This window comes from Pollicipes pollicipes, unplaced genomic scaffold, assembly GCF_011947565.3.
Source record: "Pollicipes pollicipes isolate AB1234 unplaced genomic scaffold, Ppol_2.1 Scaffold_4002;HRSCAF=4701_pilon_pilon_pilon, whole genome shotgun sequence".
NCBI classification, from domain to species: Eukaryota; Metazoa; Arthropoda; class Thecostraca; order Pollicipedomorpha; family Pollicipedidae; genus Pollicipes; species Pollicipes pollicipes.
The window spans coordinates 4445128-4460113 of NW_023596420.1; the positions used below are offsets into that span (position 1 = coordinate 4445128).

At 56.4% G+C, this 14986-nt stretch overlaps 1 protein-coding gene across 1 annotated transcript in view; it reads left to right on the top strand.

Annotated features, from left to right (window-relative positions):
• LOC119093418 (dynein heavy chain 2, axonemal) overlaps positions 1 to 14986 on the top strand; it is a 35976-nt gene that overhangs the window by 17112 nt on the left and 3878 nt on the right. The window contains exons 11-21 of the mRNA XM_037216372.1: positions 93 to 250; positions 499 to 644; positions 1697 to 1842; positions 2002 to 2095; positions 2501 to 2671; positions 4645 to 4840; positions 5310 to 5457; positions 5854 to 6054; positions 11817 to 11944; positions 12559 to 12693; positions 13176 to 13274. Of these exons, the coding sequence (XP_037072267.1) occupies positions 93 to 250; positions 499 to 644; positions 1697 to 1842; positions 2002 to 2095; positions 2501 to 2671; positions 4645 to 4840; positions 5310 to 5457; positions 5854 to 6054; positions 11817 to 11944; positions 12559 to 12693; positions 13176 to 13274 (1622 nt within the window). The remainder of the gene's footprint in view (positions 1 to 92; positions 251 to 498; positions 645 to 1696; positions 1843 to 2001; positions 2096 to 2500; positions 2672 to 4644; positions 4841 to 5309; positions 5458 to 5853; positions 6055 to 11816; positions 11945 to 12558; positions 12694 to 13175; positions 13275 to 14986) is intronic.

Here is a 14986-nt window from a genome sequence, read left to right on the forward strand (position 1 = left end):
ATCACAAATGCCGTGCTTACAGAAGGCAGCCGGCCCGGTCGCGCTGTTGCAGACTGATGTGGTCGGCGGCTGATGGTACCTGGTGCCACCAGGTACCTGCTCAAGCTGTTCCAGGAGGTGTTCTATTGGGAGCGGCTCAACATGGAGATTCCGCCGCAGTGTCATGACGTCTTCCGGCGTCGCGAAGAGATGCGCCACCTGCGCGAGGCCGTCGGGCTGCTCTGCCGCGACTTCAACCACATCGTCGCTTGTGAGTTGCTGCGCCCAGCTTTCTGCTGAGCAAGTCATGTCCCGAAGTCCGCGCCATTCGTTCATGGGGGGGACTTTCCGCAGAAGGAGACGAGGACAGGGACGGAGACAAGGACGGAGACAAGGACGGAGACAAGGACGGAGGCAGATACGGAGACAGAGACGGAGACGGATGATTACGCATACAGTTACCCTCCAGCAGCTCTGTGCCATTCAGCCAACTCAACGCACTCTTTTTGGCTCTTCCAGCGCTGTCGCAAGATGAGAGACTACTTTTTCGTGATCGCATCAGCTTCCTGAGCCGAAAGCTGGCGCCAGGCTTCAGCAAGCTGCTGTGGACCGGCAAGGGTGCGGCGGAGGCCTTTATTAAAGAGTCCCGGCAAGGCGCGGCCAAGGTAAAACATGTCGCTCACACGCACGTCCTCCCACTCAATCACCGAGCCGCATCCACACCCTCAACCACAGCCAGCCGTCCAGCATGCGTACTCACGCCAACGCCACCTGACAACCGCGCCCACAACCCGCCTCACCCCTAGACTTACACCCACACCTACACTCTTACGCACATACACATCCACGACCGCGCCGACGCTTACGTACACGCACACGCACACATGCACCCACACTCATGCACACACGCACACGCGTACACGAGCACGCATACGGACATGCACATGCACTCACGCACGCGTCTATCTACTTACGCACGCGCACACGTACCTAAGCGTCTCCCCTTGGATACGCTACGTGCACACCTACTTACACATACGCGTGCACGTCCTTCGCATACGCTTGCACGTACTTCGCTCACGTTTACGCAAACGATTATACGTACTTACACGTACTTACGCGTACGACATGACAGTACGTGACAGTGTGGTGGTGTACACGTGCGTTTACGCAAACGCGTATGCGTCCTTACACGTGCTTACGCGTAAGTACGTGTACGCGTATACGTATGCGCGTACGCGTACACCACCACACTGTCGCGTCCTGTCTTGTCGTACGCGATACGACAGTGCGCGTGGTGGTGTCCGCGTGCGTTTACGCAAACGCGTATGCGTCCCTACACGTACTTACGCGTAAGTACGTGTACGCGTATGCGTAGACGTACGTGTACGCGTACACCACCACATTATCACACACGCTGCCACACCCATACGTACACACCCACACACCCACACCCACGCATCCACACACCCACACCCACACACCCACCTACACCCACACCCACACCCACACCCACACCCACACCCACACCCACACCCACACCCACACCCACACCCACACCCACAACCACAACCACTCCCACACGCACACACGCACACGCGCACGCACACAGGACACTACAAACACAGGACACGCGCACGCACACAGCACCCTGATGTGCCTGCGCGGCTTGGCGTGAGACGAAGCTTCTAACGGCAGGCGATCGCCTCGTCCTCAGGTGCAGCGCATCGTCGACCACTACAAACTAGCCAACCGGCAGATCATGGAGAAGTGCATGGCGGTGGCGGAGTCCTGGCTCGTCGACATCGACACCAACCGCGTGTACACCTTCACGGAGCTTCAGGAGACGCAGGCGGAGCACAGGTGATGGACGCATTTGCTAGTGCTGCCGACCCATGATGTCTTAGTCTGTAAATCAGGGCATGGTCGGTGTGTTGGTTGAGCCGTTGATGCAGGCTTGGCCGTAGGGAAACGAAGTACTGCAACGCGAGTCGTAATGTTGGTCACACGTATTTTTTTCAGGAAGAAGACCTTGGAGCTACTTAAACAGGTGCAACAGGAGATCATAGAGATTCTTAGCACAATGTTCGAGTACTTCAAGAACGACTCGCAAACCGTAAGATATTTGATGGAGACAGCCTACCGACGTCCTGCGAGTTAGCTGCTACGCCAGGTGCAATGATTGACGGCCAAATGCCAACACAAAATATAGCTGCTTACATTTTATGTCCGCAACGTAGAGGGGTACATAGCACGGGAACGCAAGTGCCCAGTACCCAGCATAATACCACCGCGATGCTGTCAGGATCCGATCTCCAGCGGCATTGCGCCACACCTGTCAGCAACACGGCGCGAGCTTGTTTGCACATGTGCCATAAGTTCTTGCCAGAGGTCCACGTGCACCTTTCTCAGCTTCCTGTTGATCTCCCATTTGTTTCACTTGTCTCCTGACTTCCACCTCGTACATGGAAACCTTGAGCGGTATCCAGCTCGTCGAGATAATCCACGCGTGTCCGCCCAGGTCATCCAGCATTGGGGCAAGTACCTGGGACGTATCAGCCTGGCCCTACTGGAATCGATCCGGCACAACGTGCAGAAGTCTCTGACAGCGCTCAGCAAGATAATCAACGTGGACAGCAAGTCGGGGTCGGTGGCGCTCCTCAGCGTCAAGGTTCTGCTGGTGGAGAACAAGGTCGGTCTGGAGGCCGCCTGGGTCCCCATTACCCGGCGGGGCTTCTGCAGATCGGGCCCGACGGCGGCGCAGGCGCTGTGTCACTTCGGTTTTGATTTCGTCGTCATATTCGTATCTGCCATGCTCGTGAGCATTGTAGCCCACCTCTCGTCTGGGGTTTTAACAGCTATGGTAGGATGCTTCACACTTAATAAGTGGGACTGACGTGAAAAACCAACATGTTCAATTGATTCCTCAAATGATACGAAATGCGCAACGATCGGGGCAGATTGGGCTGAGCTTGCACGCGTAGAATGCGTAATTGTCACTTGTTACAGTCATTTTTGTTGAACACGAGTTTGCAGCTTCCAGGAAAAAAGCCACCAACAGCTCATTCTCCCAATCAACATCTTGCGGCTTAAGGAAACTGCATGAACACATTTAGTTTAAGTTAGCGCAAATTTGAAATTGCCAATAAGGCAATGGCTTCCAGTATTAGCGTACTGCCAATATTTGGGGTACGCTAGTATTGGCTTCCAATATTAGCGTACCCCGGATATTTAGCGTGTATATATATCTTGTTTTAAATATCAACCACGCATGTTTAGATGACGATCACAAAGTGTGACGCCTTTTCTTTCACGTAATCGCAATGAGGAAGAAATGGAGCTGTAGCTCAGCTTATCCCACCGATGTAACCATACTTCCAATGTTAATAGGTTCATTTCTGTTTTAATGCCGTTTTTTGGAAGTCAGCACACAAAATGGTCCATTTTGCCCAAGAATTCCATGGGCCGGGACCCGCCTAGCCCAGCGATGATTGCAGGAAACTGTCCCACGGCACCGATGCAGAATGTAGCGTGCCTATTTATACGGCGCGACCGGCCGCAGTTGCATAATACTGCAGAATCTCAACATGGGAAACAGCCGGTGTAAGGCAGCAGACATGTCGATGCATACAGGGCCTATAAATACAGCACCTTATCACGCATACGGAATAACAGATGCCTCCCTTCACTGAACTCGGACACCTCAAGGTACTCAGGCGCTTGGCTAAATGTTTTTAGTGGGGTGGTAGGAACCCTCACGATACGAAAGGAGGTAACCGGGCAGACCCTTGGGCATTGCTACTCTTACAAATCGCTTGGAAGGGGAAGGGGTAGGCACTTGGCGGAGGGATCTGTTTGCTTGGTGCCTTGGTAACACATCCAGATTTGATTGATTCAAACGGCGGTTCGTAGTGCGGGCAGTTTCATTCAGTGTAAGTGCATTTTGATCTGGAGGCCGGTAATAACATCACAGATTATGTCCTGTAAAATGGTCGCTATAGTATGGATAGTTTGTCACGGCTCACACATTAATCAGCACACAATAACAATATGTTGAGCCTGCAGATCACCAGTCCAACGTCCAACACAGTGGGAAGCACAATGCGCATGAATAAAAGTGCACAGCTGACGCACACGCGGTACGCATATTTTGCACGATATCCTACCCTGACATGCGCAGCTCCGTTTATTTTAGCTTGCTTGTATGTTGGTTCGAACTCGGCCAGCTTTTCAATCAAGGGCTTTCTCGGAATGCAGTGACTTTTTACGGTATCACATTGGTGGCAATTCGTCTGGGGATTATTGCAATTGATGCCTCCCCCTCCCTGCACACAACCGTGGGCGCGTACCACCGAGCGACCGCTACAGGCAGGCCGTATAAGGATGCGAGTCAACGTCAGTCGAAATACAACGTGCAGCAAGCTGGTTAAACACTCATGTTCCGTGCTAGCGGACGGCCGCGTTTTTGCTGTTGTAAAATGGTACGTGCGCTCAAACATGAAGTGTTGTGAAGGCTTACTGCCATACCCGTGTTTCATACTGGGAACGTGGTGTTGCCAAATGACCGGCTTGACGACTATTGACGTGCTGGGTGAGCTCTATACCGACTGGCGCACAAGCGTCCCCATTTGGGCCGCGGCAGTGCTGGAGTATGCTGTGCGGCAGATCGAGCTGGAGCCCAGCGTGGCGGAAATGGCCGAGCTGTTCTGCTCGTACATCCAGCTGATCGCCGCCGAGTTTGAGTCGTGGCAGCACATCCCTGGGATGCTGGGCCACGAGGACCGCAACCCGCCGCAGGCGACCAACTCCATCATCATGACTGACGAGGACGCCAACAAGGTCCAGATGGCCATCAACAACGGTGCGTGTCATGCCAGCCCCGCGGCGCCGACCGCCGTCAGCCGCTGCACTCATTGTTGGCGGGCGTGTTGAGCACATTGTCTTCTGCTGGTTGGCTGACATCCAGGTTTGTCTCATAGCGTGGCATTGACAGTCTGGAGGTTCACTGCGAAGCTGGCATATTGCCGGCCTGCTTCCGCGTCATTGAACGTGGCCTGGCGTTTCCTAAGGGGATGCGTCAGATATCTGGGATGAATTTCGGTTATTATGGGCTGACTGTGATGCATGTTTGGTGAGTTAGAAATTCTTTCCCACGCAATAATTGACCAATGAAATAGGTATACAACTTGGATCTGACTTATCCTGAAAATAACAAATTGAGACGAGCAGTGGCACAGGAAAAATGTTATTGCAGTGTACGCGGTCCCCGGGAGCCTCGGTTGTCGACTAAGTGCCGTAGTTCTCATCTTCACACGGGTTGGGCTCGCCAGGCATGGCCGTGGCTGCTGTCCAGCTGCAAAATTACCTGAAGACCTGGGACACGTTCCGCGACATATGGGAGATGGACAAAGACCTGTTCATCAAGCGCTACCATCGCATGAACCCGACTGTAGCGGCCTTCGATAGCGATATCGCCAGGTCAGTGCCTGCCAACAGCAACCGGCGGGCCCGGTAACCGAGAGCACCCCGATACCCCCAGCGCGTGTGTAATTGTACACAAAGAGGCTACCGGCGTACATTAACTTTAATTTTCTTATCATCTTTGAACTCATCTGACCCGTGAAATGCTTCGTTCAGAAGAGCTTAATGACGCAGCTCCAATGCAGCTCTAACGAGCTACCCAATCTCATACACCACTTTTGTTCAAGTAAAGCCCACTTGTCCTGCAGCCTTGTTCGTACTTTTTGTCTTGGGTATCATTACATTGACATGGCAGCACATTTTATACATCATTTTCATGCGATCTCATTTTCACCCGTGTGTGTTATAATTTGTATCGGTCTTCGTAACCTTCGTTCTCATTGGGTGGCACAGGTACTCTGAGGTGGCGAACAATGTGCAGATGCAGGACACGATCGTGGGCAGTCAGTTTACGCTGCTGGACTGCGCCGGTCTGAAGCACGCCATCGTGTGTCACTGCACCGAGTGGCAGGAGAAGCTGACGGAGCTGCTGCGGCAGATCGCTTCCGACAGACTGGTCGAGGTGCATCAGTACATCGTCGACAATACCGCCGGGTGAGGACAGGTGCATCAGTACATCATCGACAACACCGCCGGGTGAGGACAGGTGCATCAGTGCATCGTCGACAACACCGCCGGGTGAGGACAGGTGCATCAGTACATCGTCGACAGCACCGCCGGGTGAGGACAGACGCATCAGTACATCGCCGACAACACCGCCGGGTGAGGACAGACGCATCAGTACATCGTCGACAGCACCGCCGGGTGAGGACAGGCGCATCAGTACGTCATCGGCAATGCTGCTGAGTAAAGGCGGGTATGCAGATGTCAGCGGACTGTTGAGATGACCGGGACGGCGCTGGCTGTAGTGAGTCCTGAGGCCGCGTCTGTGACACGGACTGTTGAGATGACCGGGACGGCGCTGGCTGTAGTGAGTCCTGAGGCCGCGTCTGTGACACGGACTGTTGAGATGACCGGGACGGCGCTGGCTGTAGTGAGTCCTGAGGCCGCGTCTGTGACACGGACTGTTGAGATGACCGGGACGGCGCTGGCTGTAGTGAGTCCTGAGGCCGCGTCTGTGACACGGACTGTTGAGATGACCGGGACGGCGCTGGCTGTAGTGAGTCCTGAGGCCGCGTCTGTGACACGGACTGTTGAGATGACCGGGACGGCGCTGGCTGTAGTGAGTCCTGAGGCCGCGTCTGTGACACGGACTGTTGAGATGACCGGGACGGCGCTGGCTGTAGTGAGTCCTGAGGGCGCGTCCGTGACACGGACTGTTGAGATGACCGGGACGGCGCTGGCTGTAGTAAGTCCTGAGGCCGCGTCTGTGACACGGACTGTTGAGATGACCGGGACGGCGCTGGCTGTAGTGAGTCCTGAGGGCGCGTCCGTGACACGGACTGTTGAGATGACCGGGACGGCGCTGGCTGTAGTAAGTCCTGGCTCTGGCTGTAGTGAGTCCTGAGGGCGCGCCCGTGACACGGACTGTTGAGATGACCGGGACGGCTCTGGCTGTAGTGAGTCCTGAGGGCGCGCCCGTGACACGGACTGTTGAGATGACCGGGACGGCTCTGGCTGTAGTGAGTCCTGAGGCCGCGTCTGTGACACGGACTGTTGAGATGACCGGGACGGCTCTGGCTGTAGTGAGTCCTGAGGCCGCGTCCGTGACACGGACTGTTGAGATGACCGGGACGGCTCTGGCTGTAGTGAGTCCTGAGGGCGCGCCCGTGACACGGACTGTTGAGATGACCGGGACGGCTCTGGCTGTAGTGAGTCCTGAGGCCGCGTCTGTGACACGGACTGTTGAGATGACCGGGACGGCTCTGGCTGTAGTAAGTCCTGAGGCCGCGTCTGTGACACGGACTGTTGAGATGACCGGGACGGCTCTGGCTGTAGTGAGTCCTGAGGGCGCGTCCGTGACACGGACTGTTGAGATGACCGGGACGGCGCTGGCTGTAGTGAGTCCTGAGGCCGCGTCTGTGACACGGACTGTTGAGATGACCGGGACGGCGCTGGCTGTAGTGAGTCCTGAGGCCGCGTCTGTGACACGGACTGTTGAGATGACCGGGACGGCTCTGGCTGTAGTGAGTCCTGAGGCCGCGTCCGTGACACGGACTGTTGAGATGACCGGGACGGCTCTGGCTGTAGTGAGTCCTGAGGGCGCGTCTGTGACACGGACTGTTGAGATGACCGGGACGGCTCTGGCTGTAGTGAGTCCTGAGGGCGCGTCTGTGACACGGACTGTTGAGATGACCGGGACGGCTCTGGCTGTAGTAAGTCCTGAGGCCGCGTCTGTGACACGGACTGTTGAGATGACCGGGACGGCTCTGGCTGTAGTGAGTCCTGAGGGCGCGTCCGTGACACGGACTGTTGAGATGACCGGGACGGCGCTGGCTGTAGTGAGTCCTGAGGCCGCGTCTGTGACACGGACTGTTGAGATGACCGGGACGGCGCTGGCTGTAGTGAGTCCTGAGGCCGCGTCTGTGACACGGACTGTTGAGATGACCGGGACGGCTCTGGCTGTAGTGAGTCCTGAGGCCGCGTCCGTGACACGGACTGTTGAGATGACCGGGACGGCGCTGGCTGTAGTGAGTCCTGAGGCCGCGTCTGTGACACGGACTGTTGAGATGACCGGGACGGCGCTGGCTGTAGTGAGTCCTGAGGCCGCGTCTGTGACACGGACTGTTGAGATGACCGGGACGGCTCTGGCTGTAGTGAGTCCTGAGGGCGCTCCCGTGACACGGACTGTTGAGATGACCGGGACGGCGCTGGCTGTAGTAAGTCCTGAGGGCGCGACCGTGACACGGACTGTTGAGATGACCGGGACGGCGCTGGCTGTAGTAAGTCCTGAGGGCGCGACCGTGACACGGACTGTTGAGATGACCGGGACGGCTCTGGCTGTAGTGAGTCCTGAGGGCGCTCCCGTGACACGGACTGTTGAGATGACCGGGACGGCGCTGGCTGTAGTGAGTCCTGAGGGCGCTCCCGTGACACGGACTGTTGAGATGACCGGGACGGCGCTGGCTGTAGTGAGTCCTGAGGCCGCGTCTGTGACACGGACTGTTGAGATGACCGGGACGGCGCTGGCTGTAGTAAGTCCTGAGGCCGCGTCTGTGACACGGACTGTTGAGATGACCGGGACGGCTCTGGCTGTAGTGAGTCCTGAGGGCGCTCCCGTGACACGGACTGTTGAGATGACCGGGACGGCGCTGGCTGTAGTGAGTCCTGAGGCCGCGTCTGTGACACGGACTGTTGAGATGACCGGGACGGCTCTGGCTGTAGTGAGTCCTGAGGCCGCGTCCGTGACACGGACTGTTGAGATGACCGGGACGGCGCTGGCTGTAGTGAGTCCTGAGGCCGCGTCTGTGACACGGACTGTTGAGATGACCGGGACGGCTCTGGCTGTAGTGAGTCCTGAGGCCGCGTCCGTGACACGGACTGTTGAGATGACCGGGACGGCGCTGGCTGTAGTGAGTCCTGAGGCCGCGTCCGTGACACGGACTGTTGAGATGACCGGGACGGCGCTGGCTGTAGTGAGTCCTGAGGCCGCGTCTGTGACACGGACTGTTGAGATGACCGGGACGGCTCTGGCTGTAGTGAGTCCTGAGGCCGCGTCCGTGACACGGACTGTTGAGATGACCGGGACGGCGCTGGCTGTAGTGAGTCCTGAGGCCGCGTCTGTGACACGGACTGTTGAGATGACCGGGACGGCTCTGGCTGTAGTGAGTCCTGAGGCCGCGTCCGTGACACGGACTGTTGAGATGACCGGGACGGCTCTGGCTGTAGTGAGTCCTGAGGGCGCGACCGTGACACGGATTGTTGAGATGACCGGGACGGCGCTGGCTGTAGTGAGTCCTGAGGCCGCGTCTGTGACACGGACTGTTGAGATGACCGGGACGGCGCTGGCTGTAGTGAGTCCTGAGGCCGCGTCTGTGACACGGACTGTTGAGATGGCCGGGATGGCGCTGGCTGTAGTGAGTCCTGAGGGCGCGACCGTGACACGGATTGTTGAGATGACCGGGACGGCGCTGGCTGTAGTGAGTCCTGAGGCCGCGTCTGTGACACGGACTGTTGAGATGACCGGGACGGCGCTGGCTGTAGTGAGTCCTGAGGGCGCGACCGTGACACGGATTGTTGAGATGACCGGGACGGCGCTGGCTGTAGTGAGTCCTGAGGCCGCGTCTGTGACACGGACTGTTGAGATGACCGGGACGGCGCTGGCTGTAGTGAGTCCTGAGGCCGCGTCTGTGACACGGACTGTTGAGATGGCCGGGACGGCGCTGGCTGTAGTGAGTCCTGAGGGCGCGACCGTGACACGGATTGTTGAGATGACCGGGACGGCGCTGGCCGTAGTGAGTCCTGAGGCCGCGTCTGTGACACGGACTGTTGAGATGACCGGGACGGCGCTGGCTGTAGTGAGTCCTGAGGGCGCGACCGTGACACGGATTGTTGAGATGACCGGGACGGCGCTGGCTGTAGTGAGTCCTGAGGCCGCGTCTGTGACACGGACTGTTGAGATGACCGGGACGGCGCTGGCTGTAGTGAGTCCTGAGGCCGCGTCTGTGACACGGACTGTTGAGATGGCCGGGACGGCGCTGGCTGTAGTGAGTCCTGAGGGCGCGACCGTGACACGGATTGTTGAGATGACCGGGACGGCGCTGGCTGTAGTGAGTCCTGAGGCCGCGTCTGTGACACGGACTGTTGAGATGACCGGGACGGCGCTGGCTGTAGTGAGTCCTGAGGGCGCGACCGTGACACGGATTGTTGAGATGGCCGGGACGGCGCTGGCTGTAGTGAGTCCTGAGGCCGCGTCTGTGACACGGACTGTTGAGATGACCGGGACGGCGCTGGCTGTAGTGAGTCCTGAGGCCGCGTCTGTGACACGGACTGTTGAGATGACCGGGACGGCGCTGGCTGTAATAAGTCCTGAGGCCGCGTCTGTGACACGGACTGTTGAGATGACAGGGACGGCGCTGGCTGTAGTAAGTCCTGAGGCCGCGTCTGTGACACGGACTGTTGAGATGACCGGGACGGCGCTGGCTGTAGTGAGTCCTGAGGGCGCGTCCGTGAAACGGACTGTTGAGATGACAGGGACGGCGCTGGCTGTAGTAAGTCCTGAGGCCGCGTCTGTGACACGGACTGTTGAGATGACCGGGACGGCGCTTGCTGTAGTGAGTCCTGAGGGCGCGACCGTGACACGGATTGTTGAGATGGCCGGGACGGCGCTGGCTGTAGTGAGTCCTGAGGGCGCGTCCGTGACACGGACTGTTGAGATGGCCGGGACGGCGCTGGCTGTAGTAAGTCCTGAGGCCGCGTCTGTGACACGGACTGTTGAGATGACCGGGACGGCGCTGGCTGTAGTGAGTCCTGAGGGCGCGACCGTGACACGGATTGTTGAGATGGCCGGGACGGCGCTGGCTGTAGTGAGTCCTGAGGGCGCGTCCGTGACACGGACTGTTGAGATGGCCGGGACGGCTCTGGCTGTAGTGAGTCCTGAGGGCGCGTCCGTGACACGGACTGTTGAGATGACCGGGGCGGCTCTGGCTGTAGTGAGTCCTGAGGGCGCGACCGTGACACGGATTGTTGAGATGGCCGGGACGGCTCTGGCTGTAGTAAGTCCTGAGGCCGCGTCTGTGACACGGATTGTTGAGATGGCCGGGACGGCGCTGGCTGTAGTAAGTCCTGAGGGCGCGTCCGTGACACGGATTGTTGAGATGGCCGGGACGGCGCTGGCTGTAGTGAGTCCTGAGGGCGCGCCCGTGACACGGACTGTTGAGATGACCGGGACGGCGCTGGCTGTAGTGAGTCCTGAGGGCGCGCCCGTGACACGGACTGTTGAGATGACAGGGACGGCTCTGGCTGTAGTGAGTCCTGAGGCCGTGTCTGTGACACGGACTGTTGAGATGGCCGGGACGGCGCTGGCTGTGGTGAGTCCTGAGGGCGCGCCCGTGACACGGACTGTTGAGATGACCGGGACGGCGCTGGCTGTAGTGAGTCCTGAGGGCGCGCCCGTGACACGGACTGTTGAGATGACAGGGACGGCTCTAGCTGTAGTAAGTCCTGAGGCCGCGTCCGTGACACGGATTGTTGAGATGACCGGAACGGCTCTGGCTGTAGTGAGTCCTGAGGGCGCGTCCGTGACACGGACTGTTGAGATGACCCGGACGGCTCTGGCTGTAGTGAGTCCTGAGGGCGCGCCGTGACACGGACTGTTGAGATGACAGGGACGGCTCTAGCTGTAGTGAGTCCTGAGGGCGCGTCCGTGACGCCCCCGGTCCCTGGGCGACGCTGACATCCCTCGCTCTTTCGGCCAGGATGAAGTACGTACCGCAGAGCCTAGTGGAGCTGCAGGAGAGTATCAACCTGCACGAGCGACTGCTGCACGAGCGGCCTGAACTGGAGAAGACGTTCCCCACCACGGAGGAACAGTTTGTTGTTCTTGGTACGCGCGCCCAGCCCTGTCGGGCTGTCGAGGATCGTCCATGATGTTAAGGGCTGCTTTTGCGATGACTGAAAACATCGTTTCCTTTATGGGTGTCACTTCCTTTTAATACTTTTCCGAAAACCGAGTATCATCTGATTATTGTATAATCGGAGCTTTTTACGCAATATTGGGAAACTATCTTAAGGAATACCCACCATGCTCACATTACCAGCTTGATGTCCTGTTGTATGTAATTGCACCGGCAAATGTACATTTGTCGTCATAACGTTGAGCACGTATACTTGTGAAGGTGTGACTTTACAGAAGAATCCCATATTGTAAATAGAACCAAGTTTTGAGATATAAATACCAACCGGGGTTCGAAGCGCAGGTAGCGATTTTCTTTTGATATTTTACGGTATTATGACCAGTGTGAATGGCGACATGGCACGGTCGTATTGCTGATAAATCGCATTGTTCATCTGATAAACACTATACATCAGCAAATGTATTATCTTTACAAATTCGTCCACTCAAAAGGTGTTGATTAATCTAATTAGTTGCGTTACAGTAGCATTTGAATCACGGCAATGATGGCTGATGACTTGACTGGATGTTGTGATATGCTGCAGACAAGTACGAGGTAGCCGTAGATGAGGCAGTGCTGGAGGACCTACGACGCCTGCCGCCAGTCTGGGAGGCCTACTGTGACCTGCTCCTCGAGACCGCCGACACGTTGGAGCAGCACAAGGACAGGTTCCGGACAGGTGCGCGGACGGCCACGCTGCCGTGACAACTTTACGTCTTACATTATAGTATGCCCATTGAAGTGCATGTTTCACATTACTCATACCGGCATAGAAGCCAAAACCAACATCCAGCCACACACCAGCAGGGTATTGCTGGTTTTATGTTGTTGCGGTGGGCGGCCCGAACCGGACCCTAATCCCCTGTTCCATTCAAATGAACAGCCCGGGCTGAACGGCCGTGGGCCCGAGCCAGGTTTGTTTAGTGTCTGGTCAGTCCGTGGCGAATATCCCCGCACGTCTTAGGCATAGCAGACTTATCCGATCTTCCTTCAATATAACGGTCCTTGGAAAGGGAACTGTGTAAGACCACAATAGCACGCAATGCGCCGTTGCGTAATGTTGCAGCACGCCTCGCCCTACGAAGAACAGTAACGCCGATTGAGCACCGTTCCTTGAGGGTGTCTGTTAGTGATCTGGTAACATCTCTTCTCTTTTGACAGGTCTTCTGGCCGACGCTAATGATCTGAAGAAGAACATATCCAATTTCATTGCTGAGTTCAAGCAGAAGGGTCCGTTTACAGACGCGTGGGAGGTCCCTGGTGAGTGCTGAAGGCGTACAGACGCCACAGCATATGATCAGATGCCATAATTGCTTAGAAGTGCTGTCATCAACGATGTTGTTTCTTCGATGCTGCGTAGCTCCATCATTTACCAATGGCAGAGCAAGCCTTTTACTGGAAATATGGGATTTTCTGTCTACTTAGAACAATCTCGTGCGGTGTCTACAATCGGCAGCCTGTGCAAGTCGAACCGAATGAGGCGTCGAGGCCCAACTGGCATACGATGCAAGTGCGCACGTGGTGGTGAGCGGGGACTGATCAGGTCAATCCCGTACAGTCAGGGATGTGTGTGTGCTCATGAGGCACGATCACATTCTTACACGCGTGTTCTCGGCCCGTAATTAAGGATGTCGACTTAAGACAAGTTCCTTAGATTTTAGGCGAAAGTTGGTGCCATAACGTGATGGTGGGGCTAACCTGTTTCTGACCATTGTAGCTTGACAAGATCGAGTGTGCACGGGTTATAGCCTCGAGCATGTCTGTGAAATCGCAGAACGCCCTGTAGCACATGAGTCATACATCGCGAAACTTGACAAAAATTGTTCACTATCTGCTTCTAATGTTTACTTTCTCTATTCGCACTAACACCAGTGGAATTGCCTCGTTACCTAGTGTCACATATGTAGAGCCATAGTACTATGCAAATACTTCACTTGACCATCCATAGGTTGGATTACGACATCTAGTTAAGAACGGAGCAATGACAAAACATTTATATTTTGACTGAAGTACTCATACATGACGACTGAATCAGCTTTTTCATCCATTTTCCTCTTCAGCGATGCGCCAGACGCGAATGCGATGGAACGTTTGTACTTTTTGCAAAATGTCTGTTTATTGCTCGACGTTTGAAGGAGAAGCTCCGAAGCCCACCGCCCTGAGGCTTTGCTGGGCTGATTTTCAATGGCTTTGAGCACGGTGCTGCAATTGTGGTTACCTAAATTGATATCGTTTCATACATGATGTGAGGATTTGAACAGCCGCGGCCACTGGTGGCGCCGTCACCGCCACGGCTCCCACCTAATGTTACCACCACGGTGGCTTCCACAGCCGCGGCCACTGGTGGCGCCGTCACCGCCACGGCTCCCACCTAATGTTACCACCACGGTGGCTACCACAGCCGTGGCCACCGACAGCGCTGTCACCGCCACGGTCCGCACCCACTGTCACCACCAGGGCGGTTACCACAGCGGCGGCCACCGACAGCGCTATCACCGCCACGGCCCCCACCCGCCGTCTCCACCGTGTCAGCTATGGCGCTGATTTTCGGTGTGATTTTAATCCAAAATATGGTCCATACCGTAGTGCGTGCAAGCATAGCATAAACCTAACCTCAGTGGCAGGGGCTGTCACCCAAACAAGAAAATAGCTCAAAACGTCATAGATTTGAAGACAAAAAATGGAAACAAAAAATGCAGAAGGTAGATAGACAGTGCGTGTCGCGGCCGAATGTTTCCCCTTCGTCTGTGGTAGTCGGGACGACCAGACCCAGTGACGCAAGCAGCCGTGATTTGCGGGTGGGGCACGACCAGGATTTAAATATCATTCAGTATCACTCACCCCACCCGTGAATGCTATGTGTGGTATATAAAGCAGCACAGAGCATGAGCCATTGAGCTAATTGGCGCCCAGCGACTCCTTGACGGTAGCTACAGCACCAGTGCATCCCGCACCAGCCGGGGCAGGGAAAG